Source organism: Dunckerocampus dactyliophorus, chromosome 8 (assembly GCF_027744805.1).
Source record: "Dunckerocampus dactyliophorus isolate RoL2022-P2 chromosome 8, RoL_Ddac_1.1, whole genome shotgun sequence".
NCBI classification, from domain to species: Eukaryota; Metazoa; Chordata; class Actinopteri; order Syngnathiformes; family Syngnathidae; genus Dunckerocampus; species Dunckerocampus dactyliophorus.
Window position 1 is genome coordinate 24,556,075 of NC_072826.1, and position 22,571 is coordinate 24,578,645.

Below are 22,571 nucleotides of genomic sequence, written 5' to 3' on the forward strand. Positions count from 1 at the left end.
CGCTGTAGTTTGAGAAAACGCAGCGTTGTGGCAATTGATGTTGAACAAACTGGAACAAATATTTAGGAGAAATGTACAAAGAAAAGGGTAATTTGAATGGTAAGTTTAGCTTCAAAGCCCTGGCAGATGGCTCTCTTGACAAGTTGACAAGACCCAAGTTGTTGTATTTACTGTCTCTGTGAGTTGAGTTGTCACAGAGTACATCAAGTCTCAGGCACTGTCCACACGGGAACGCTCCTGAGATTATTATTTTTTTTGGTGGGTTGAAAAAAATTTGCATTCACATTGTGCCGGATTAGTAAATAGTTACATCTTTAATCCTTTCACAGTTCCACATGCCCAAAAGGAGTAGGAAGAAGCAAAGCTTATTTAATCCTACCCACCGTCTATTCCGCATCGAGTACAATACTTGTTGTTCACTTCCTGCATTCCATGTCATGTTTTCTATTTCTATCTAGATCGTTTGGAGTTTGATAAAACAAAATGTCAGGAAAACATCAACTGGGGTGAGTCATGCTAGTCGAAATATTCAGATATTATGTTGGCTTGTGGTCAAAAATCAATTCTGGTCACGTGACAGCGACTGGTCAGTGACGTCATTGTTTTCAAAAAGAAGCGGGTTGCTTGTCTAAATGGAAACGACAAGCCGGCGTTTTATGACTTTCCCACTCTGGAAGCCGTTTTCAAAAAATACCGTTTCACGTCACCAAGAATGCCGTTTCTGTGTGGATGAAAGGTTGAAACGATAAAATATTTTGCTGTTTTGACATGAAAACTTTTCCGTGCGGATAGCCCCTTAAATGCCACTTGCTGCACTCAAGGCATTTTTTATTGTCATTTATACAGTGGTACCTTGGAATGCTTGCATCCCACCTAACAATTGTTTTTAGAAACAAGCCATCTCTCGGCTGATTTTTTGCTTTGAACTGCAAGCTAAACTTTGGGTTACGAGCTGCCAGTTATAGGCAAGCATAGCCGAGGACATCTACTTGGAGGGCTTGTGTCAATGTGACAGAGGTGGAAGAAAGCGAGCACACACACAGTGCTCAATGAGATGGTAGTAAATGCTCGTAAGTGGATTTAATAGCGTTATTTGTTAGCGATTTATTGGCGTTTGTGCTTCAACTGCTGTGTTTGTTAAAGATGACAGAATAAAAGTTGCACATTGCAAAACCACAGTGTTATACTTCCATGCTGCTGAAGTTGTCTTTTGTTGGGGTTTTTTTGTACATTGAGGTTCATTTTGTGTTGAGCTGTTTAGAAATACAGAATGTTTAATAAACAAATATTTGCATGAAGCTAACATACTATCCAGTTTTTGTTGTATAAGAAATTTTAAAATGATCTCTCAAACGTGCACTTATTATAGATAAAACTACTTTTTATCTGCAATTGTGATTAATTATGAGTTAACTATGGATAACATGCGATTAATCAATATTAATCAATATTTTAATTGATAGGCAACCAATATAAATATATAAATGTCTCCATAAATAGGCCTTATTACTGACTTAAGATCAATGAAAGACCTGTATGTCTCATTCATCCTAAGTCAGTATTAATTTATAAGGGAAATTATAAGAACAATTTGAATTTGAATTTTTAAATATATTTTAAATATAAACATTTCATGGGCATATCAATTACTTGCAGATTTTTGCCAATCACGGATGGACCCGGAACTGAACTACAGCAGAAAGTGGGTATCTACCATACATTTTCTGGTGCACCATTCAACGTTGTACCTGAGATGGGACGTTCTTCGGTGGCTCGATACGGATGGAAGGGTCCCACTCCCCTGGGGGTAGGACAGTCACCTGGTCCAAGAACTCATCTATCCCAGCTAGGAGGTCACCTCTGTCCTTGGCCTTGTAAGCCACACCATGGAAGATCTGGACAATAGAGATGTAACAGACACATGGAAGCACAGTCAAGGCATAATACATTATTATTACCTCCACCAAGCAGAAGCAGCGTTTGGTCATTTCTGCTGCCAATATACCAGATGCCATTACATTTTGGCGACGATTATTAAAATGTATTTATTATTCGTGCCATGGGTAATGATCAACCAGATCCTGAATCCAGATGGAGCAGCCCCTACAGCGCTGGAGTGCACTTCATGATTTCCCATTCCAGCAAGACAGATGTTTGTGATTGTTCCGCCTTGGTGGAGGTTTAGTTTTGAGAAGCTTGAGAAGGAAAGCCCGCACCTCATCCGTCATAATGGTTGCCATGGAGCGTCCAATTTCATGGTACTGCTGAGCTTTTCCATCCGGGCCCAAGAGAATGAAGAGGAACCTGAAGTGACGTTATCAGATGATATTTTGACAAATGTCATATCCAGAGTAGCAAAAGTATACAATATGGATACCTGGTGGGTATCGGAACCTCAGTGAGGCCAGTGAGCAAGACAGCGGGGGAGAGGCGGACAAAAGCCACGATGGGTCTCTCCAGGAAGTCCAGCTCTCCTACCAGCACATTGGAGGCTTCTGCTCCTTCTGGGATCTTCTTCATGAAGTGAAGGTCCACCTGGTAAGTATCAGTTGTGGGAAAATACTTTAAGAGACTGTATGTGTGTCTTTCATGATATGCCTCCTTCCCCCTGTAATCAATGTATGATGACTTTTGTTAATGTACAGTTAGGTACGGAAACTGGGGCGATCAGAAGATTGAACTTGCTCAAAGGGGATAGGTTGGATTCGGACAAAATGTTGACCAATTGTGGCACAACACGAATTTGACCCCATGAAGAAAGTAAAGAGTCAAATAGTCATTGCCTTCCAGCTGTATCATAAACAGCTAAAGTCACACCCTCCACGTGTGAAAGCCTGTGTCGTCCTCTCCAGCTCTGGCTCGCCATTCTTCAGGATTTTTGTCTCAAAATACAAAAAAAAAAGCAACCTGTATAAAGCAATAGTTGTTTCTAATTACCATTAAATCTTGATGGTCTCATATTGCAATATATCTACTCAATAACTGTACAGTATGATTTTTTCTTTCGTCACAAAACACAAACTAAATGACAAATTGCAACATAGCTGCTCAATACCGTTTAACAGCAACACACAAGTGCATACTGTATGAATTCAAAATGGCTCCCTTAGCTTTATAGCAACTGCTTCGACATAGCAATCGCCACTTAGGACCACATGAATCGCCCGCCGGCGTGTTCTAAAAATAGCTCAAATAGCGCCACCCAGAAGAAAATTTTACTGAAAGACAATTCTGAGATTCTCATCTCAGCCTAACTTTAGTTTCTCTTTTGTCTAAAAATGTTTCTCATTTATTACTTCTAAAAATGCCTTAGGAAAAACGAAGTGAGACATACGCCTAGAGGAAAATTTTATTGCTCAAAGCTTGCTCTTCTCCAGCTCAGGGGAAATTCTTATCTCGGCTTCATTTTAGTGTGTATTTAAATGTATGCACTTGAAAATACAAACATTTAGTTTCAAATACAGATGTTAAAAACACAAAACAGCTAATGCTTTTGATACAGCATCTTTATTCTGTATCATTTCAAATCAAAAACACTGACTTATACTGTACATCGTCATCAGCTGAGGTTATGCAGTTACTTGTAAACATGACCACATGAGATGTAAATTTGAGCATTACTACTGAAAATAGTACTAGAGTAGAACCTTGGTTAGCGTCATTAATTCGTTCCATATGGTCCTAACCAAAACCGACTCTAACCGAAACGGACTCTAAACCTAATACAATTCTCCTGTAAGTAATAATGTAAATACAATTAGTGTGTTCCAGAAAGTAAAAAATGTGAACACAAAACATGTTTTTATAGTTTGATATGCAAAAAACAATTGGAAATGCATATAAATACATATAAATCATGAATAAAAAAAACATGTGAACATTCAAGGCTACTTCTTCCTTAAATGAAGATGTGATTGTTGCCAAAGACACAATGTGATAGCGAGATCAACATGGACACCACCTTTGTGGTTTGCTGTGAGTTATTTCTTGAATTTAATAGTGTTCCTCACTCACTTTGTGTGCCTTTCTTTGCTTTTCAAATAATATAAATAATCCCCACACAGTGGCCTGGTGGTTAGCATGTTGGCCAAGATCTGGGTTCGAATCTCCATTGGGCATCTCTGTGTGGAGTTTGCATGTTGTCCCCATGCGTGTGTGGGTTTTCTCCGGGTAATCCAGTTTCCTCCCACATTCCAAAAACATGCATGTTAGGTTAATTGGCAACTCGAAATTGTCCATAGGTATGAATGTGAGAGTGAACGTGAGAGTGTTTGTCTATATGTGCCCTGCGATTGCCTGGCGACCAGTCCAGGGTGTACTCCAGCATACCCGCGACCCTAGTGAAAATAAGCGGCATAGAAGATTGGATGGATGGATGGATAAATAATCCAAAACAAAACCAAAGAAAGTTGTAAGTGCCAGAATTTTGACAAAGAAGTTGAAAGACATTATTGAATTCAAGAAATAACTCATAGCAAAACACCAAGGTGGGCAATCACGTCTTCAATGAAATTAAAAGTAACCTTAAATGTTCATTTATCCCTTTCATACATCATTTACATGTATTTGGATTTTTTATGCATCTAAGACTATGTTTTGTAAAGCTACATAACTGTAGGTAAATCTATAACTGTAAAACTATGCAAGTGTGTTTTGTGTTAACATTCATGAGACAAAGAACTATAGAGTCAACCGCTAATGACATCATACATGGGGCGTTGGAGCTGACTTCCACTTCCTGTTTCCATGTATTACAAAGCTAACAAGCTGCCAAAAAGGTCGTTTTGTGATATAAATACATTAAGAACACAGTTAGCCTTGTGCAGCGTGCCATTTTGTACGCTAACTGGAAAATCTAAGCAGACCAAGGCAACATTTATGATATTCAACACACTATCCAAGCCATATGCTAACCAAGGTTCCACTGTATACTATTAATGGAAACAAAAAGGTTACTGGTATCTTGTGTTCTTTTACAGCAACATAATCCCAAACTTTTGCTCTGAAGTTTTAAGCTTAAGAAGGTTTCTGAAACACTCCAAATGTATACTTCATTTTCTCTGGTTATCTAAGGTTTACTGTGTAAATGAATCCCATGAGTAACAGACAAGCCTTTGACACACATTGACAGTCATTAAAAACCTCCATTCCATCGTTGACAACGGACACCGGGACAAGACCTTTTTGCACTTTATTTTCATGGAAGACACAGATCTTCATGGTGCATCCAGCATACTCTTCTTGCAGCAATTCAGTGATGACATTCTGTAAATACATGAATACATTTTGTTCACGTTCATTGTGCTCTATATTTATTTCCTGGGTAGGTCAGAGTGGATCAAAATTGTTTAAGGTTCAGATTTTTTTACATGAAGTTGTGACTTCACAATCAGCAGTGTAATTCATCAACAGTGACTTAACCCCCCCCAATTGGTCCCATGAGTCCAGTTCTAGTCGGAGATCCGTAACGAGGAACAAAAGTTCTACTTAGTTGCTGGTCCATTTAAGTAAAGAGTTTGGCTTCTTAAAACAATATGCGTTCAAAAGAGTAATACATTTGCATCACAAAAATGCCTCCTCAAAAAAATCAGACCTCACAAAACGCTGTGCGTTATATTTGTCTCCTGCCGTACCCCTGCGCACTGTCACCTGTGCATTCATATGTACGTATATGATGAAGACGCTTGCAGAAATTCCACTATTCTTTCGCAACGGAGCGCCACGGCCATATTGTTTACGTATGTGTACGTACGTATGTGATGCGAGCGTCTTCATCACATACACATAAATGCACAGGCGACAGTGCACAGGGATATGGTAGGAGAAAATATAACGCAGAGCGTTTTGTGAGGTCAGATTTTTTTGAGGCAGCATTTTTATAATGCTGAAAAGTAGTATTTAAAAAAAAAACTTTCATTCCTCACAGGAAAAATTTCCCTTCTAAAAACAAGTTTAAAACAACTTTTGCTTGTAATAAGCAAAAAAATCTGCCAATGGAACAAGTCAAAACTGCCATAGTAGGATTTCTTGAAATAAAACATGCTTTAAAACATAAAAGTGATCTTAAAATTAGCCAAGAAAACTCAATATTATTTATATTTACTAGTATTTTAAAATTTTGTCTCTCACAACAGTTAGACCATATTTCCGTAGTTAGAGCATAAAAAACCTGTTTATGTCTAAATACGGTTTTTAACATTAGAGCCCTGTCGACCTGAAATAACCCCAAGTCACCTTTACACTCCTATTATTCATTGTTTACACCACATTGCGCAACTCTTATGCTGCAGGGACTCGAGACAGCCACTAGCTAGCAAGCTACTTAAGAAGCCAAACATTTACCACTTCCACACCAAATGGGAGGATAACTTTTTTTTCACTCTATCATGTGGTACGTGCCATGGCTGCATGACTTCATGCAGTGTTAAGGTAATGTCATGTAAGATAATGTATCAACAATGTTTTGTGTAATTACTACCACCTATGGACCAGAATACTAAATATTGCTTGTATTTCAATATGTTTTCACTAATAATAGACCATAGTCTACCACTAAACAGCGATCATTTATTAATTAACTGCTGAATGTAGCAAGGGAGAGATAATCGAACCGCGATATTGGGAAGGACTGTATAGACACCCAGGCCAGGTGATCTGAGGTTGGCTGGTGATCTTGCCTGGAGTCATTCACATAGCCGGGACTTCATGATGTCTAAAATAATGGCTATACATCATTAATAATTACACTGAACATGATTTAAGAAAAGAAATACATACCATTCGTTGCTTGGAGTTATACACTGGCATTCCTAGAGACATACAGTACTGACAAAAATAACAATATGAGGCAAATATCAAAGTTGTTATGAATGATTAACATACAGCAAGTGTCCCAAGAAGTAGTTACTTCTACAGCTCACCACCTAAAGTGCTGATGACTATTGCAATTCAAACATTAACACATTTAGATGAGGGTGATTATAAAAACACGTTCTAAATCCTGCCATAAGTTTACTTTTTAGTCCAGACAGCAAATGAATTGCGTATGAGCAAAGCTGCCAGCTCCTGTCCTTCTTTAGTGCTAGCTAGTGATTAGCTCAATGCAGCTAGCTTTCTTGGTTCACCAATATAAATTAACAAACTGCTTTACTGTGGTGCTTGTTACAACAATGTTTGTGTAACTATTAAAACCGCTAATATATATCAATAAACTAATACGTTTTATTCGCGAATCTTGCTAAAAAGTTAGCTAATATTAGCTTGCAGGCTCATGACTGATAATGCTATCGAGCTAAAATCTCCTTACTAAAGTTTAAACTGTACGGCCATACACAGTTACAAGTTGAATTATTATTTAGATGACAGCCAGGTGATGGTATTTGAATGGGATAGCAAGTTATATTACAGGAAAACTCACCAGTTCGTCTCACACAGAGAAGGACGGGGTATTCGGTTCTCTCCCGCCACTGAATTCAAGTCCCGTAAATCCCGTTTGCCCAGTCAGATGTTGCGTGAGCTGCTTGTTCTCACAGCACAGCACAGTGATGACATCACTGTGTGATGACTTTTGTTAATGTATGGTTTGGTACAGAAAAGTGACACTCTCAAATCTGGGCCAATCAGAAGATACAGATTTGCTCAAAGAGGATGGGTTGGATTTCAGACAAAATCTTGACCAACTGTGGTACAACACGAATATTTATTAACAATGCTCAATTAGTACCTTTTGTTAAGAGTAAAAAACAAAAAGTGCACAATTGTAAAAAAAAATGTCAATTTGACCCCATAATAAAATATTAAATGAATAACGAAAACAGTCTAACAGTCAGTGCGGAAGTTAATAAGTCAGTGTCCATCTACCAGTGTCTATCAGTGTCTAGAGTTTGTTTTGTCTCATCTGTATGTAACGGATGCCAGCCTTTTGGCCGTGAGGTCAGCGCTCTCACCTCCCTTTGCGAAACAGGGTGGGTTACATGTATAGAGATGACTGTATTCCTTCCAGCTGTATCGTGAAACAACCGCCACGTGTGTAAGCCTACATCGTCCTCTCCAGTGTTCTTGATCCCAGCTCTGGTTCACCATTCTTCAGAATTTTTGTCTCAAAATTTAAAAAAAAACAACCTGCATAAAGCAGTAGTTGTTTCAAATTAAAATAAAATGCTTTATGTTGTCATATCTCAATATATCTACTCAATAGCTGAACAGTATAATGATGCTGGTCTGTACTCTGCTTGCAACTGCACAATGGAGGAAAGTTTTAAACGGAGACAGCAATGTCCTTACTTTGTGTGTGGGACACATGGGCACCCAGCTGGTGAAAATGGGAATTACTGTACACCAATGGAAACACTTAAACTGTTGCACAGTTACATATTGTGATATTATTCATTAGGAGAACTAGTGGGCGTTACACCCCGTTTTGAATATGTACAGGTATACAAGTAGGAAAATGAGACAGAGGTTGACCGGTTGACTACGATTCCATTGGAAGACCAGTCCATTAGTATGTGGCAGACCATCAAAAACAGCTGCATACATTTCTCCTTTGAATAACTATAATAAAAGTAATAGTATTCATTCACGTGTACACCATTAGGACAAAAGTATTGGGACTGACATGGATTTCAAGGAAGTGAAAAGAGAGGAACACATAAACAAAAACATGCAATATATGTTTTATTTACCTTGCTGAGATCCAGTGGATGCGTGTCCTGTCCAGCACCATTCTTAGCCGGCTCTGTAGGAGGTGGAGGCTGAGGAGATGTGGCCGACCCGGCTGTGGAGTGGAATTAGACATGGATTACATTGTATGTGGTGTGTTTATCTACAAATATATGCTTGCTGTAGTACATGGCTTTTGGAATTTTGTACCAAAAAGCTGGTTTGAAAGAGGTGTCAAAGAATCTATTTATGTCCTCAACTATATCATATGCTTACGACAATGCCCCGACATTACACCCTCAAAGATTGTCTCATTACAGTTGTTTTGCCACCACAAAGGCTAACGACCACAAAGGCAAATCAACTATTGTTATGCAGGATGGTCGTTCACCAGCCACGGCAACCACAACAACCCTATTGTGACCACACCCACCACAGAAATAACTAGGGAGACTCCACACTTAAACATTTAGAACTGAAGACCCTTTTGGATAAAAGAGTCCAGTTGCCTTGATTCAACCTTTGCGGATTACCATGACCTGGATGACTGAGACTCTACACCAGTTGCATTTGGAAGTTATTGCTGTGTGTTTAATCTCATACAGATTTTTCTGTATTTGTACACCAGAGTTATCATTTATGGTCTCGACTTCTAATATATATGAGCACATGTGCTAAATAAATCATTGTGTGTATCTATGACACTTAAGAACCAAGAGGGCTGATGCAATTGATTGTTGGCAGTATCAACTACAAATACTTAAACATTGTCCTACAAACCGTTAGTCCAAACTTGGCTACAAGAGGTGCAATGTGGTTTTCACCTGGGTGCGGAACACTGGACCAGCTCTACACCCTTGCAAGGGTACTGGAGACTACATGGGAGTTTGCCCACCAGGTCTACATGTGCTACAAGTATGTGGACTTGGAAAAGGCATTCGACCGTATCCATCGCGGTGTCCTGTGGGGAGTGCTCCGGGGGTATGGGATCGGTGGTGCGCTATTACGCGCCATTCGGCCCTTGTACAAATGGAGCAGGAGCTTGGTCCCCTGTTTCCGGTGAAAGTTGGCCTCCGCCAAGGCTGCCCTTTGTCACCGATTCTGTTTATAATTTTCATGGGCAGAGTTTGTAGGTTAAGCCAAGGCGTAGAGGGAGTCCAGTTTGGGGGCCTTAGGATCTCGTCCCTGCTATTCGCAGACGATGTGGTCCTGATGGCTTCATCGGGCTGTGACCTTCACTGTTTACTGGGGCGGTTCTAAGCTGAGTGTGAATCTCCTGGGATGACACTCAGTACCTCCAAATCAGAGGCCATGGTTATCAGTCGGAAAAGGTAGGAATGCACCCTCCGGGTTGGGAGTGAGGCCTTGCCCCAGGTGGAGGAGTTCAAGTATCTCTGGGTCTTGTTCACAAGTGAGAGAAGGTCGTAGCGTGAGGTCGACAGGCAGATTGGCGCAGCATCTGCAGTAATGCGGTAGCTGTACCAGACCGTAATGACCGTCGTTACCCTCACCTATGGTCATGAGCTTTGGGTTGTGACCGAAAGAACGAGATCACGGCTGAAATGAGTTTCCTCTGTAGGATGGCTGGACTCACCCAAAGAGAGACCCAAAGGGTGAGGAGCTCAGTCATCCGGGAGGAGCTCAGAGGAGAGCCGCTGCTGCTTCACATCGAGAGGAGCCAGTTGAGGTGGCTCGGGCATCTAGTCCGAATGCGTCCCCTGGACGCCTCCCAGCCGGGAGAAGGCCCCAGGAAAGACCTAGGACACGCTGGAGGGATTATGTCTCATATCTGGCCTGGGAACACCTTGGTGGCCTCCCGGTGGAACTGGAAGAGGTGGCTACAGACCGGGAATTCTGAACTTCCCTACTGAGGCTGCTTCCCCCCGGATAAGCGTAAGAAAATGGACAGATGGATGGATGGACATTGTCCTACATAACCACAATGTACAGTATCCCACTTGGCATACTATACATATTTATGGCACCACATAAACATTTATTGTAAGTTCAGTGTGATGAAAAAGATTTCTGAGAACTTGAACCAATTCAATAAAACTGTGACAAGTGCTGCAAAGAATAGATGGCTATGAACTAGGGATGTCCCGATCCTATCTTCAGGATTGGGATCGGCTGCCGATCCGCTGTATTTGTGAAGATCGGATAATATCGGCTTCCGCCACGAGATCGGGCTCATCCGGTTGCCGTATCACGTTTGTAACTCTGAGCCATACTCCAACATGGTAGGTGCAGTAATGTGCCTCAAAGCTGGCTGCCACTGGACTCGCGCCACCCGCAAGAAAAACAAAACGCAACACCATCATGCAGACATTTTCGTGGTGTACCATAGTGAAGTTAGTTTCACGTTGGACGTTGGACATTTGGCTCCGTAGCTACAGGGCTACCCTCTCTCACTGTGCTCGGACTGCTGCATGATGGTGAAGGGAGCTCGCAAGCGAAGTGCCACTCTCACCACTGGTTGATAATAGGGACCTTACAAACACCTTGGAAACTCCTCTGTTATGAAGCATGTAAGGAAGCTAGCGGGGTTCGCTTAGTTTAGCTAGTGCAGCTGTGTGTGTGTGTGTGTGTGTGTGTGTGTATGCGTGTGTGTGTGTGTGTATGCGTGTGTGAAAAGGTAAAAAACTGAAGTCTAAAAAATTAAAACGGAGAAAACGGAATTTGGGAAAAAAATAAAAGGGATTTCATAGGGCCCTAAGAGAGTTTGTTAAAAAAAAAAATTGAATTCTAAATCACACCACAAATTGATCTACTGTATAATCATGTCAAATTATTAGTTCTACCCTAAAAGTATTTTGGATCATTTATTGGATTGGGGACCTGACTCACAGAGGTTTGTTACAAAAGCCAAACAATATTGTTGTTCATGCTGGGTAATAAAAAAGTACATTCAGCAATACTTTGTTTGCATTATGTTTAATGCTTTGAAGAGCTATTATCATAACCATATTCAATTCCACAAATTCATGTTTGTAACAAAAGCTTATAATTATTATTATTAAAACAAACAAACAAACAAAAAAAGATCGGTACCAGATCAGATTAGATCGGATCGGCAAGACTATAAAAAAATCTAATCGGATCGGAAGCCAAAAAATGTGGATCGGGACATCCCTACAATGAACTCTCAGTCCAATAATCACCCATCAGATGTGGCTCTGACTGTTTACGAGACCCCTCGGTGATGGAGCGCACGCTGGGCATGAGGTTCTTCTTCTTCTCGTTCTGGTGGTGGTGCCTCTTCAGCAAAGCCTCACGCACTTTAACTCTCACGCTGTCATCCAGTTCATGGGAGGCCTCCTGATGGTCCAGGACCATATCTGCAACGCACACAGAGAAAATGTGTTATACAGTCATCCCTTGCATAATCACTGTTCAATTATTGCTCCCTCGCTCTATTGTGGGTATTCTGGTCACTTGGCGGCAGTCATGACACAAAACATTGAGACATTACCTTACATCAGTGGTTCCCAAACTTTATACAGTCACTACCCCTTCAGACATTTGACTTGAAGCCATGTACCTCCTACTGCTGCACACTTAAAAAACAAAAACAATTTTTACATTTCATTAAATTAAAATGTCAAACAAATTGGATAATTAACTGTATACAGTAGTAAGTAATTCTTGCATTGTGCATGGTCAAATTTTGATAAAAGTTTTACATGAGCACTGATAAATTGATGAGATGCGAATTTCTCCTGAAGATGAATAAAGTATCTAAGTCATACATATCTTTTATTTCAGCCTTCCCTTTGAATGGGTTGAACTTGAGCTTCACTTTTGTCCACTTGCAATCGCTATGATTTAAATCTGCATATTAATTTGATTCCAAATTGAAAGGGAAAATTGAACAAACATGATAAAGCAGTATCCAAACCACAAAACTACACACAAGCAGCGATAAAGCCTCATTTTCAGGGGAATCTCCACTCTCTCATCCGATACGCACACACGAGCATGCATACATTCACAGGTTTTCACAGTGAGGGGATTTGCACACCAATATAAATTAAACCTTCAAGATTAAACACTTTTAATACGCAACATAATCACCAAACTGACTTATTTATATACTGTAACTCACACAGAGCAATGAAGAACTTCATGACGTGTCTCCTTACTTCTTTCTGCCATGACGGTGAGCTCTGTGCTATGAGGCGTTCAGGTGTGCTTGTAATTATGAGTGTTACGCGGTAATTGTTTTTCATTTTTATTCACGTACCCCCTATGACAACTGGCGTACAACTGGTTACCTCGCTGGCTCGCTAGCTTGCTAACTAGTGGCCGTCCCGAGTCCCTGCAGCATAAGAGTTGCAATGAGCAAGGTGTAAACAAAAATAATAAGAGTGTAAAGTAAAGGGATTGTCTACAGGGCTCTCAGGGTTCTTTTTTTTTTTTTTTGTCCTGTCCAGCCATTAGGGCAGATAGCATTGTTGATCTAAATGTCCTTACGTGCGCAAAAGATTTGAGAGTGTGTGAGATACACGTTCTCTGTTATGCAGAATTTATTTAACTTTGAAGTTTTGTTTTTGCTCTCAGAGTTCTAATAATGTTAAAAATCATAGTTTGAAAGTCATAAACAGGTTTTCTATGCTCTAACTACAAAAATATAGAATTTGTATGTATGTATGTATGTATGTACTTTATTTATCCCACAGAGAGGAAATTTACTTGTTACAGCAGCAAGCAAGACAAGTAAAGAGAACAGTGTAAAGAAAGCATAGTGTCTACAACATGGTTCAGGTGGTGCAGGTGTTGTAGAGCCTGATAGCGGTCGGTATGAAGGACCTGCGGAACCTCTCCCTCTTACACCGTGGGTGTAACAGTCTGCTGCTGAAGGAGCTGCTCAGGGAAACAACAGTGTCATGTAGCGGGTGAGAGGTGTTGTTCATGATGGATGTCAGCTTAGCCAACATCCTTCTCTCCCCCACTTCCTCCACGGAATTTATTAACATTGAATCCAATAACGCGGAAATTTAACGCGCTTGTGTCTGGAACCAATTTACAGCTATAAAAGAGGGATTACTGTACAGTATATACATTGCAATACAATGCTGTGTATAATATTTGTATATACCAAAGAAGATGCCTAGTAAAATCATGTTTTTATCATTTTTTATTCCAAAATATAAAAAATATTAAAGCTGCGAGCAACAGGCTCTCGCACCCTCACGCACCTCGGGGTTCACTCAGGGCACTGAGAAGAATTCAAGAAGAGACCTATTTACAACTTCATGGTGATCAACTACAGTATGATCAAGATGTGACCTTGTGGAGCCGAGTTCTTAACATTCACAGTTTTGTGGCAAATCGCCAGATTAACCATCAAAAGTTTGTTGCGAAGCCCCGCACACATCCTATTGTGTAGGGGTACTCGTACCCCCAGGGGTACGCCAATTGTGATAGGAGGTATGGGAATAAAAATGAAAAACAATTAGTGCTTAAATCTCACAATTACAAGTGCACCTGAATGCCTCACAGCGCAAGGCGAACGGAGCAGAAAGGAGACAGAGTGTGAAGCTGTTCATTGCTCTGTGTGCGTTATATGAACAAATAAGTATGTTTGATTATTTTGTGCATTACGAGTGTTTAATCTTGAAGATTTAATTGGTTTTCCAATCCCCGCACGGCACAGTGGTGAAATTCCCCTGAAAATGAGGCTTTATGATTGGTTGTATGTATTTTTGTATTTCAGTATTAAATTAATATGCTGATTTAAGACACTGAGTGAATTTTGGGGGTTCGTGATCGGGACCCCTGAAATGTCACATTTTGACATTGTGGTTTTCATGCATGTTAAGGCCCTCAAAAATAACTTTAGCTATCATTAGATGTATAGCCTATTGTAACAACAAAATTAATGTAAAATATTTGTTGCCTTTCTGAGACTGCTTTTGCGTGTATATACGCGCTACAACATGTACGTGAACACCAGACAGCTGCGAGCGACAGCAAAACTTTCCGACAATTAACTCGTAGTTGTGAAAAATATAAACACGTTTTACAGTCTCTTCTTTTAAACCACTGTTGGTAACACAGTGGTGTTTGTACATTTTTTGGGTGAAATTTTTTTTTATCTTGAGCCAGTTACATAAAGTCTCTTTAAATATTCAAATGTAATTTTTGACTAGCTTGTCTGCGACCCACACAGAATGGGTCTGCGGCCCAATTTCAGGTCCCAGCCCACCAGTTGAGACACGTTTCTATAGGTTATATTTTTATTATTAGCATTATTCATATCAACATTTTTGCTCTTTTTCCCATTTTTACTGTTGTTTTTTTGTACTTTTCTTGTTTGTATTTTTATAGAAAAAAAACAAGCTGCAGGCCACAAATGGACACACATCTTAAGGTATCAGTCATGAATAGTGGAGATATACTGTATGTTGGACAGCTTAGGCAAATATGCATTAATTAATTCATTTACAGGTTCGGCTAATATGTCTTCTACCAATGACTCATCAGCAGATCTTCATCTTGCTGCCTTTTCTTCTGTCCTTCAGTTTTTTGCAAATAAGCTGCTGAGTCAGCAATGAAACTTTCCTACACTCCTCTACTGCCAGACAGTCTGCACATTGGCATACACAACACCCACATTAAATCTGAGCACATCTCAAGGCCAGTCAGCGCTGACGTGTTGAGAAGCACCAGTGTGATCAGCCTTGCTAATTGGACCGCTAGGGGGATTGCAAAAGCCAGTGAAAATAAACCTTTGCCATACTGAAGATAAATAGTGATTTAGATAAAAAAACAAACTATCAGCAATATTTTAGCAATGGGGTATTCTACTGAAAATATTATCGATTAATCGAGTAATCAAAAATAACATATTTTGCTTGGTTAAAGAGCAATTATAAATACACAACAGAAAATAAAACATTTCACAAAACAATGACTAACAATAACCAAGTGGTTTAATTTTTTAGATAATGAACCGTTTTATTTCTTAAATTCACATTGCGCAGAGGAAAAAAACGGTATTTTCTTGGGTCTGATGGGCTACATGATGGTGCTTTTGTAGATTATTTTTTCCATCCCAGACTGTAACTATTTACTGGAAAAGGAGAGAAATAATAATTACTTTACTGAGACATTACTACAAGTAAGACTAAAGTACATATTACATTATGTTGATGGCTAAAACGTACCTAAACTTACACAGGCTGACTAGAAATAAGAAATATTCTTTATAAGATATTGTGTTTTTGCAGTGTTCAAAGTAAAATTAAAACACCTTCTGTAGTGGAACACATTACTCTCAACAAAGTCAGTGAGACACGCACTTCCTTGTTCCATTAACCCTGTGGTCACCAACCTTTTTGAGCACAACACCTCGGCCGTGAACCTGCGAAAGATCTACCTCCAAACCCCCCAAATATATATGCCTACAAAAGATATATATGCACAATATATTTAAAATATATATTGTATACACGGTATACAGTGTTCCCTCATTTATTGCGGGGGATCGGTTCACAAAATAGCCCGCAAAAAGTGAAATCCACATAGGAGTCAACTTTATTTGTTTACAGGTATATGTTTTAAGGCAGTAAAATCCCTCACAATACACTTTATACACTTTTCTCAGACAGGCATTAACATTTTGTCATATTTCAAACACTCTCAAAGTTAAAATTTTGTTTGAATTTTAATCATCAATCTACTAGGTTGGACAGGATATGCCAATAAATGCCTTTCAACGGCGGTCACAAAAGCTGATCACATGTGACTAGCCCGCAGCGACCCTTTCATGCAGTGTAGTGTCTTGCCCTAACGTCTTGAGCAGAGTCGTCCTCCCACTTTCCTTGAAAACAAAAGCAATCATGTCTGCTGTGTGGAACCTAGCTAACACATGTCACGAAAACTATCTTGCGGTAGTACAAAGCTTTATACGGCATTTGAAACTTGACGGAGTATGGTGATATTTGGAGGCTCACGGCAGCTCATGTCAAACGACAGCTAAGCTATGTGGCTCACACTCATCCGTATGAATTCATCGGACAAGAACAGCCTTTCTCAGCAGTGGAAGTTCACCAAAGTCTCCTTAAAGCAGGCATCTCATCCTCTGGAAGTTTCACAAGTTGTTCTCAAAAAGTAAGTAAAATATATTTTGTCTAAATTAACGTGATTTTATGGTTCCTTTTTTCATGTCATATATATATATATATATATATATATATATATATATATATATATATAGGGGCTGCAGTCAGGAATTCTGGGTCCCATGAAAAAAATCTAACTGCCACCCTCACCCGCTTATTAATTAATTACTAATTTTATTAGTAATTACCATTTTTTTGGGCGTCCTGGCAGTCAAGGGATCCTTGGAATTGTCTTGACTTTTCCCATTTATATGGCACCCCTGACCAACATCATAAATAAATTGAAAAATGTATAATTAATCCTTGGGATCGGTATTGGTATCGGCCGATTTCAGTCCTGGATGATCGGTATCGGTATCGGCAGCATAAATCCCTGATTGGAGCATCCCTAGTGTCAACATTTCAGCTTTTTATCATTGTACCTTTTCGTCTATTTAACCATTGGTCTGTTGTTTTACATTTTATTTTGTTTCTGCAGTGATGCAATGACAAATGCGCCATGGTCCACACATGGTCCCTGGGCACATTGGGCACCCCTACTTTTGTGGATCTTCGTCAGGGTCAGGCTAGTGACGTCGTGTCTATGAGCGAACTACAACTCTTTTTGGCCTGTTGGCATGGGCGAGCGATGGTGGTTGAGGGGCTGCGTTACAACAGTCAGTCCTAATGAGCAACGTTTTCTGGAGGTGCATCTTTGAAGTTATATTTATGCCTTAATTTTTAGTTAGCAAAGGCAGATTTTGAGCCACATTAACGTGTAATTATTTACTGTTGCGTCAGCAGACACATCGCTGCACTCTGTCACTCGCACTCTCCCTGTTGCTGAAATAAACACTTTATGAAGTCATATTACCATCACTATGCTGTCACACATTCGACAGAAGTTATAATTAAGGGAAAGCTAGCCTTCCACACGGCTAACATTATGTTAGTAAGGTACATTAACTTTAATTTCCCTGATTTGCGCTATGTTAATTTAACCATGTCCCGGCTAGCTTCTGCACCATTCAGGAGGGGATGATGCGACATATAAGATGTGGTGTTGTGGTATGTACGTGCCGTGTTACAACGTATACACGTCACAGTGTTCAACTTGCTGTTTAGCCACATTTTCTTTCTGTTTTTTACATTTTGTTTTCCTTGTCTTTCGTTGCCTTATCGCATTCTCCCGCGCCTTCAAACCTCTACTTCCTTCTCTGTCCTCTGTGTGGGTGATGTAAGCCTATTGGTGACGTAAGCGATTCCTTGAGGCAGAAAGAAATCCTCAATTTTTTTTGTAATCAAGGTATGCGAATTATTCAAGGAATCATTGCACCCTGTACTATCATGCATTCACAAGTCTATCAGTGCAAGGCAACTTATTTTTAATGCTCCATTTTCTGCATATGAGAAGTCTAAAAACATCTACAGTACAGTGCATCGTCTTTTTCCACCCAGCTAAAAGTAACTAAAAATAGACTCATATGTAATAAAACGGCTTTGATCAATGCATCTGTGTGCAGGTGCTTGTGGCAGCAGTCACACTGGGAAGTGTGTGTGCGTTTCTGGATGTAGGTGAATGCACAGGGGTTATTCAGCCCCGAGCATTTAGTTAATCATAGATTTTTGCAAACATATGCTATTTTGAGGGGCCGCAGGTGGTCCAGTGGTTAGCATGTTAGCCACACAGTCACAGTCTGGAGATCGGGAAGATCTGGGGTCGATTCTCCCTTGGGCATTTCTGTGTAGAGTTTGAGAATGTGAGTGTGAATGGTTGTTTGTCTATATGTGCCCTGCGATTGGCTGGCGACCAGTCCAGGGTGTACCCCGCCTGTTGCCCGAAGTCAGCATGCCCCCGCGACCCTAATGAGGAGAAGCGGCATAGAAAATGGATGGATGGATGCTATTTTGATATAATCCGTCGTTTATCCCAATTAATTGTTAGAAAAGACCTGCCCGTGATAAGTGAATTTACACAACGTAGAATTCCTTATTTATAGATGGAATATTTTCATATTTAGGAGGAGAAAAACTGTGTATGACCTTCTAAATACAGTTTTTAACATTATTAGAACATGAAATAACACCCCGATAGTCACCTTTTCACTCCTATTACCTAATACAGTAGACGCCCCTACAACGTAAATAATCCGTTCCAAGAACCTTTATGTTCTGGGATTTTATGTTATACAAAGCGTAAAATACATGTAAATAGCCTAATCCGTTCCAAGATCTTCCCAAACTCACACCTTTGGGCCTTCAAAATCCACCAAATATGGTGGGAAAATATAAGAAAACAGCATAAACATAGTAGAGTAACATTCCAAATTAAATTAAGGTAAATAAGGTATAATGGTCGATGGGGAACGGCCGTATAGTCAAGCAACGTCACTTAATTTCATACCACCGTCATGCTTCTGGATCATTTCCTGCTTTGTTTCGATCGACAACTTTTCCCTTTTTTTCTTCTCACTTACACTTGGTTTAGGGCCCATGACTCCGGTAATTTTAACACAAAGAAAAGTAAACAAATTAAAAAGAGATTTGCGTGCGAACTAGTTTAAGGGCGACTACGATGAGGAAGGGAGCTCACACACAAACATGGACGCGCTGGATAAGTCAGCCAATGAGATAAGAGCGTAGGCGGGGCCCCGATAATCAGCCAATAAGATGAGAACGTAGGCGGTGCCCCGATAATCAGCTAATGAGAGCGTGAAGCCAGAAGGCGTCACCAAGTGTACTCTGTTAGTCTCTCTGTCGCTTGCACGGACTTGACGCTTCACGTTATATGGAATTCCTTTCGTAATACGATGCAAAAAATTTACATAAATTCTTTATGTTCAGTGGAACTTATGCGAGGTACTACTGTATAGTAGACATAATAGGAGAAAATAAGATATATAAGACATGAATAACAATCACACATTAGCATTTGGAGAGTTCCTTGTTTTTCATTTTTTAACTTCCTGTTTGAGACAGTATTTCCTCCGGTGTTTTTTTCTCATCAATGTAACATTGCTGAAACCTAGTGACCAGTGTAGAACACTACATCCATCCGCTTATCCCTACTAGGGTAACGGGGGTATGCTGAAGCCTATCCCAGCTGACTTTGGGCAAAAGGAGGGGTGCATCCTGGACTGGTCGCCAGTGTGAGTGTGAAACAATCATTCACACTCACATTCATGCCTATGGACAATTTAGAGATGCCAATTAATGAATGCATCTTCTGAATGCCTTATATTTGTATTTTACTTACATTTACTTATACATAATGTGGTTAAATATGTATTTTTTTACTAATATTAGGCCGTATTCAACAGCATGAACAGTTTTCAAACAGAATGATTTATTAATTAATATACAGTATTTGTAAAAAAACATGATAAAGTGAAGCCGCAACCTGCCAAAAACGTGAATACATAAAATACATTTTTGGTTGTTTAAAATAGTTTTTATTTGAATATGTTGCACACAAACTCACCTGCTATCTCCTCAATGCAGTCGGCATGCATGTCGAGCAGAACGCTGCCGTTGATGATGCAACTCCGCAGCTCAAACAGACTGTGGAGAGAGAGCGTGGCCACGTACGGCTTGCTCCACCTCTCACCACCATCCTCCACATCTTCCTCAAACTTTAGCCACCTGCGAGGACAGACAAGGACAACATCATCAGCGTCCAGGTACTGCTTACAGTCTTTTTTTTGTTGTCAAAACCGAAATACGCCTATCCCAGCCCCTTACTTTCCCAGGGGATGGGAACCCCTGTTTTAAATGATCACATAATAAAACAATTAAACCACTATGCTGTATTACTGTGAGAGAGAGCACTTGAGCCTTTCTGGGTCCTGTAAACTCTAAATGTAAACTTCCAGGCCACCAGAAGCTTTTATTAGCAGGCTGTGATGCCAATGGCTCCCAGAGGAAATGCTAACCTGGCTGTTTCATTCCATTCAGCATCTTTGCCATCCTTCACACAGATCTCATCCAGCTCAGTGAACAGCTCGTGGGCCACGTGCTCAGCATCCTCCTCAGTACCCAGAATGAACTGGACTCGCTGGGATGGCGTGTCTGTAGAAGTGACACCGTGCTTTGGCATTAGATTAGAGTCATAGTTTGTGTGCGTCAGACATGCGAGTTAACAATTAAGGAGTATTACATGTTTACACTTGCACAATTAAACATGCCTGAAAAGGATTGGAAGAAGCAGAGTTTATTTACAATTAAATATGAAACAATAAAAAATAAAATAAAATAAAAAAATTATATGTCAATAATATAATTAACTCATTCAATCCCAGCCATTTTACAAAAGACAACCCCTTCAGTACCGGTCACTTTAGATAAGGGGTCACCAACGTGGCACCAGGTAGCCCCCCACGACCACATGAGGCGCCCGCAAGCCAGCTTTTCATTCAGGTTTTCAGTTAATAATTTAAGAACAGTAGAAAGAAATGCATTCTGAAATACTAAATGTGAGTTGTGGACACCAGCATTTACATCTTTTAATGTTCTGGTAAAACAAGCATATTCGCTTTGTTTGGGTTTAAAATAAGCTCTGAAAATAAATGTTACAAAAATGAGTAGTTCTTGGCCATTTTTATTTTGTAAAAGTAGCTCTCACAAGGAAAAACGTCAGTGACCTCTGTTTTAGATCATTTTGACAAATTTTTCAAGGCACACAGAACATTATGTTCTATGGCTATATAAAGATGGAGCCCACCAAAAAAAAAATGTGACTCTCGTCTTTCATCAGAAAAAAAAGTTTGTTTCTACCTTTTACTGCTCTTTAGTAATCAGTAGTAGAACATAGGTAAGTTTCAGGAAAATATCAGTTCCCAACAAGAAAAGGGAGAAAAACAGCTTTTTGTGAAAAGGTGCATTTCAAGCATAACTTTCACTTTGACGCTAATATTTTGCTTTTGTGACAGCTCAAATATCTCAAAAACTATACCACAACATAAACATAAAATAAAATACAAGAAGGGTGTTATACATCAAAATAACAATTTATTTACAAATATAGCAACATGAACTATTTACAATTTCACATTTGGAACGAAACAATGTGTACACACACCTTCTGCACGCTACACTCCTCCATGCTCTTCCACTTCCTCCTTGCTGTCGAGTGTGTTTTTACATGCAAAACATCCATGCCAAGCTCTTATCAAATGCATTTCTGCCACCTTGTGGCCGTTTTTATGGCTTAAAACTGTCAAATTTCAGGTTGCTCCGTGTGGAGAAAGTAGTTTTTGCTAATGTTGTAAAAGAAATTAGTGTATGGATCTACTATATGTCATGCCCCTAATGCAATTTATAATCAGTGTTGTAAAAACGTAAAAGTTTCCAACTCCACATTTTGTTCAGCAATCCTTTCTATTGTGGTTGCAGTGTTTCAGTAAATTAAATGTTGTAGGACAAATGATTGTAGCATTGGGCCTCATTCACGAAACGTTCTTACGCACAAATGTGTTCTTAAAGCCTTCTTATGAAGATTTTTGGCATTCACGAAACGTGTTCTTAACTCACAGTTCTTAGATCTAAGAACAAATTCTACGAACGCTCAGGAGGACTCTTACGCACAAGCAAAGCTTGCACTTTCAATGCGCAATCGCCCTCATGATGGATTTTGCAACCTGATCCCAAAAAATGCAGTGCAAATAAAATATCCCAACAATTATTTATCATCAAAACAACTAAAATATGCTCCATGGATAAATATATATTCAAATCCCAATTCATCAAAAAAAAAAGGCTGGCTGGACGTGCGCTGCGCAGAGAGAGAATGTATAGGGACCATGTAGA

General features: G+C 39.8%; 1 protein-coding gene across 2 annotated transcripts in view; it reads right to left on the minus strand.

Moving 5' to 3' along the window:
- Nucleotides 1–22,571, minus strand: part of slc4a8 (solute carrier family 4 member 8) — a 66,646-nt gene that overhangs the window by 16,920 nt on the left and 27,155 nt on the right. For both annotated transcript variants that reach the window (XM_054783620.1, XM_054783619.1), the window contains exons 4-10: nucleotides 20,699–20,834; nucleotides 20,248–20,408; nucleotides 11,823–11,999; nucleotides 8,685–8,776; nucleotides 2,378–2,535; nucleotides 2,217–2,304; nucleotides 1,749–1,895 (exon numbers count right to left, since the gene is read on the minus strand). In XM_054783620.1, the coding sequence (XP_054639595.1) occupies nucleotides 1,749–1,895; nucleotides 2,217–2,304; nucleotides 2,378–2,535; nucleotides 8,685–8,776; nucleotides 11,823–11,999; nucleotides 20,248–20,408; nucleotides 20,699–20,834 (959 nt within the window). The remainder of the gene's footprint in view (nucleotides 1–1,748; nucleotides 1,896–2,216; nucleotides 2,305–2,377; nucleotides 2,536–8,684; nucleotides 8,777–11,822; nucleotides 12,000–20,247; nucleotides 20,409–20,698; nucleotides 20,835–22,571) is intronic.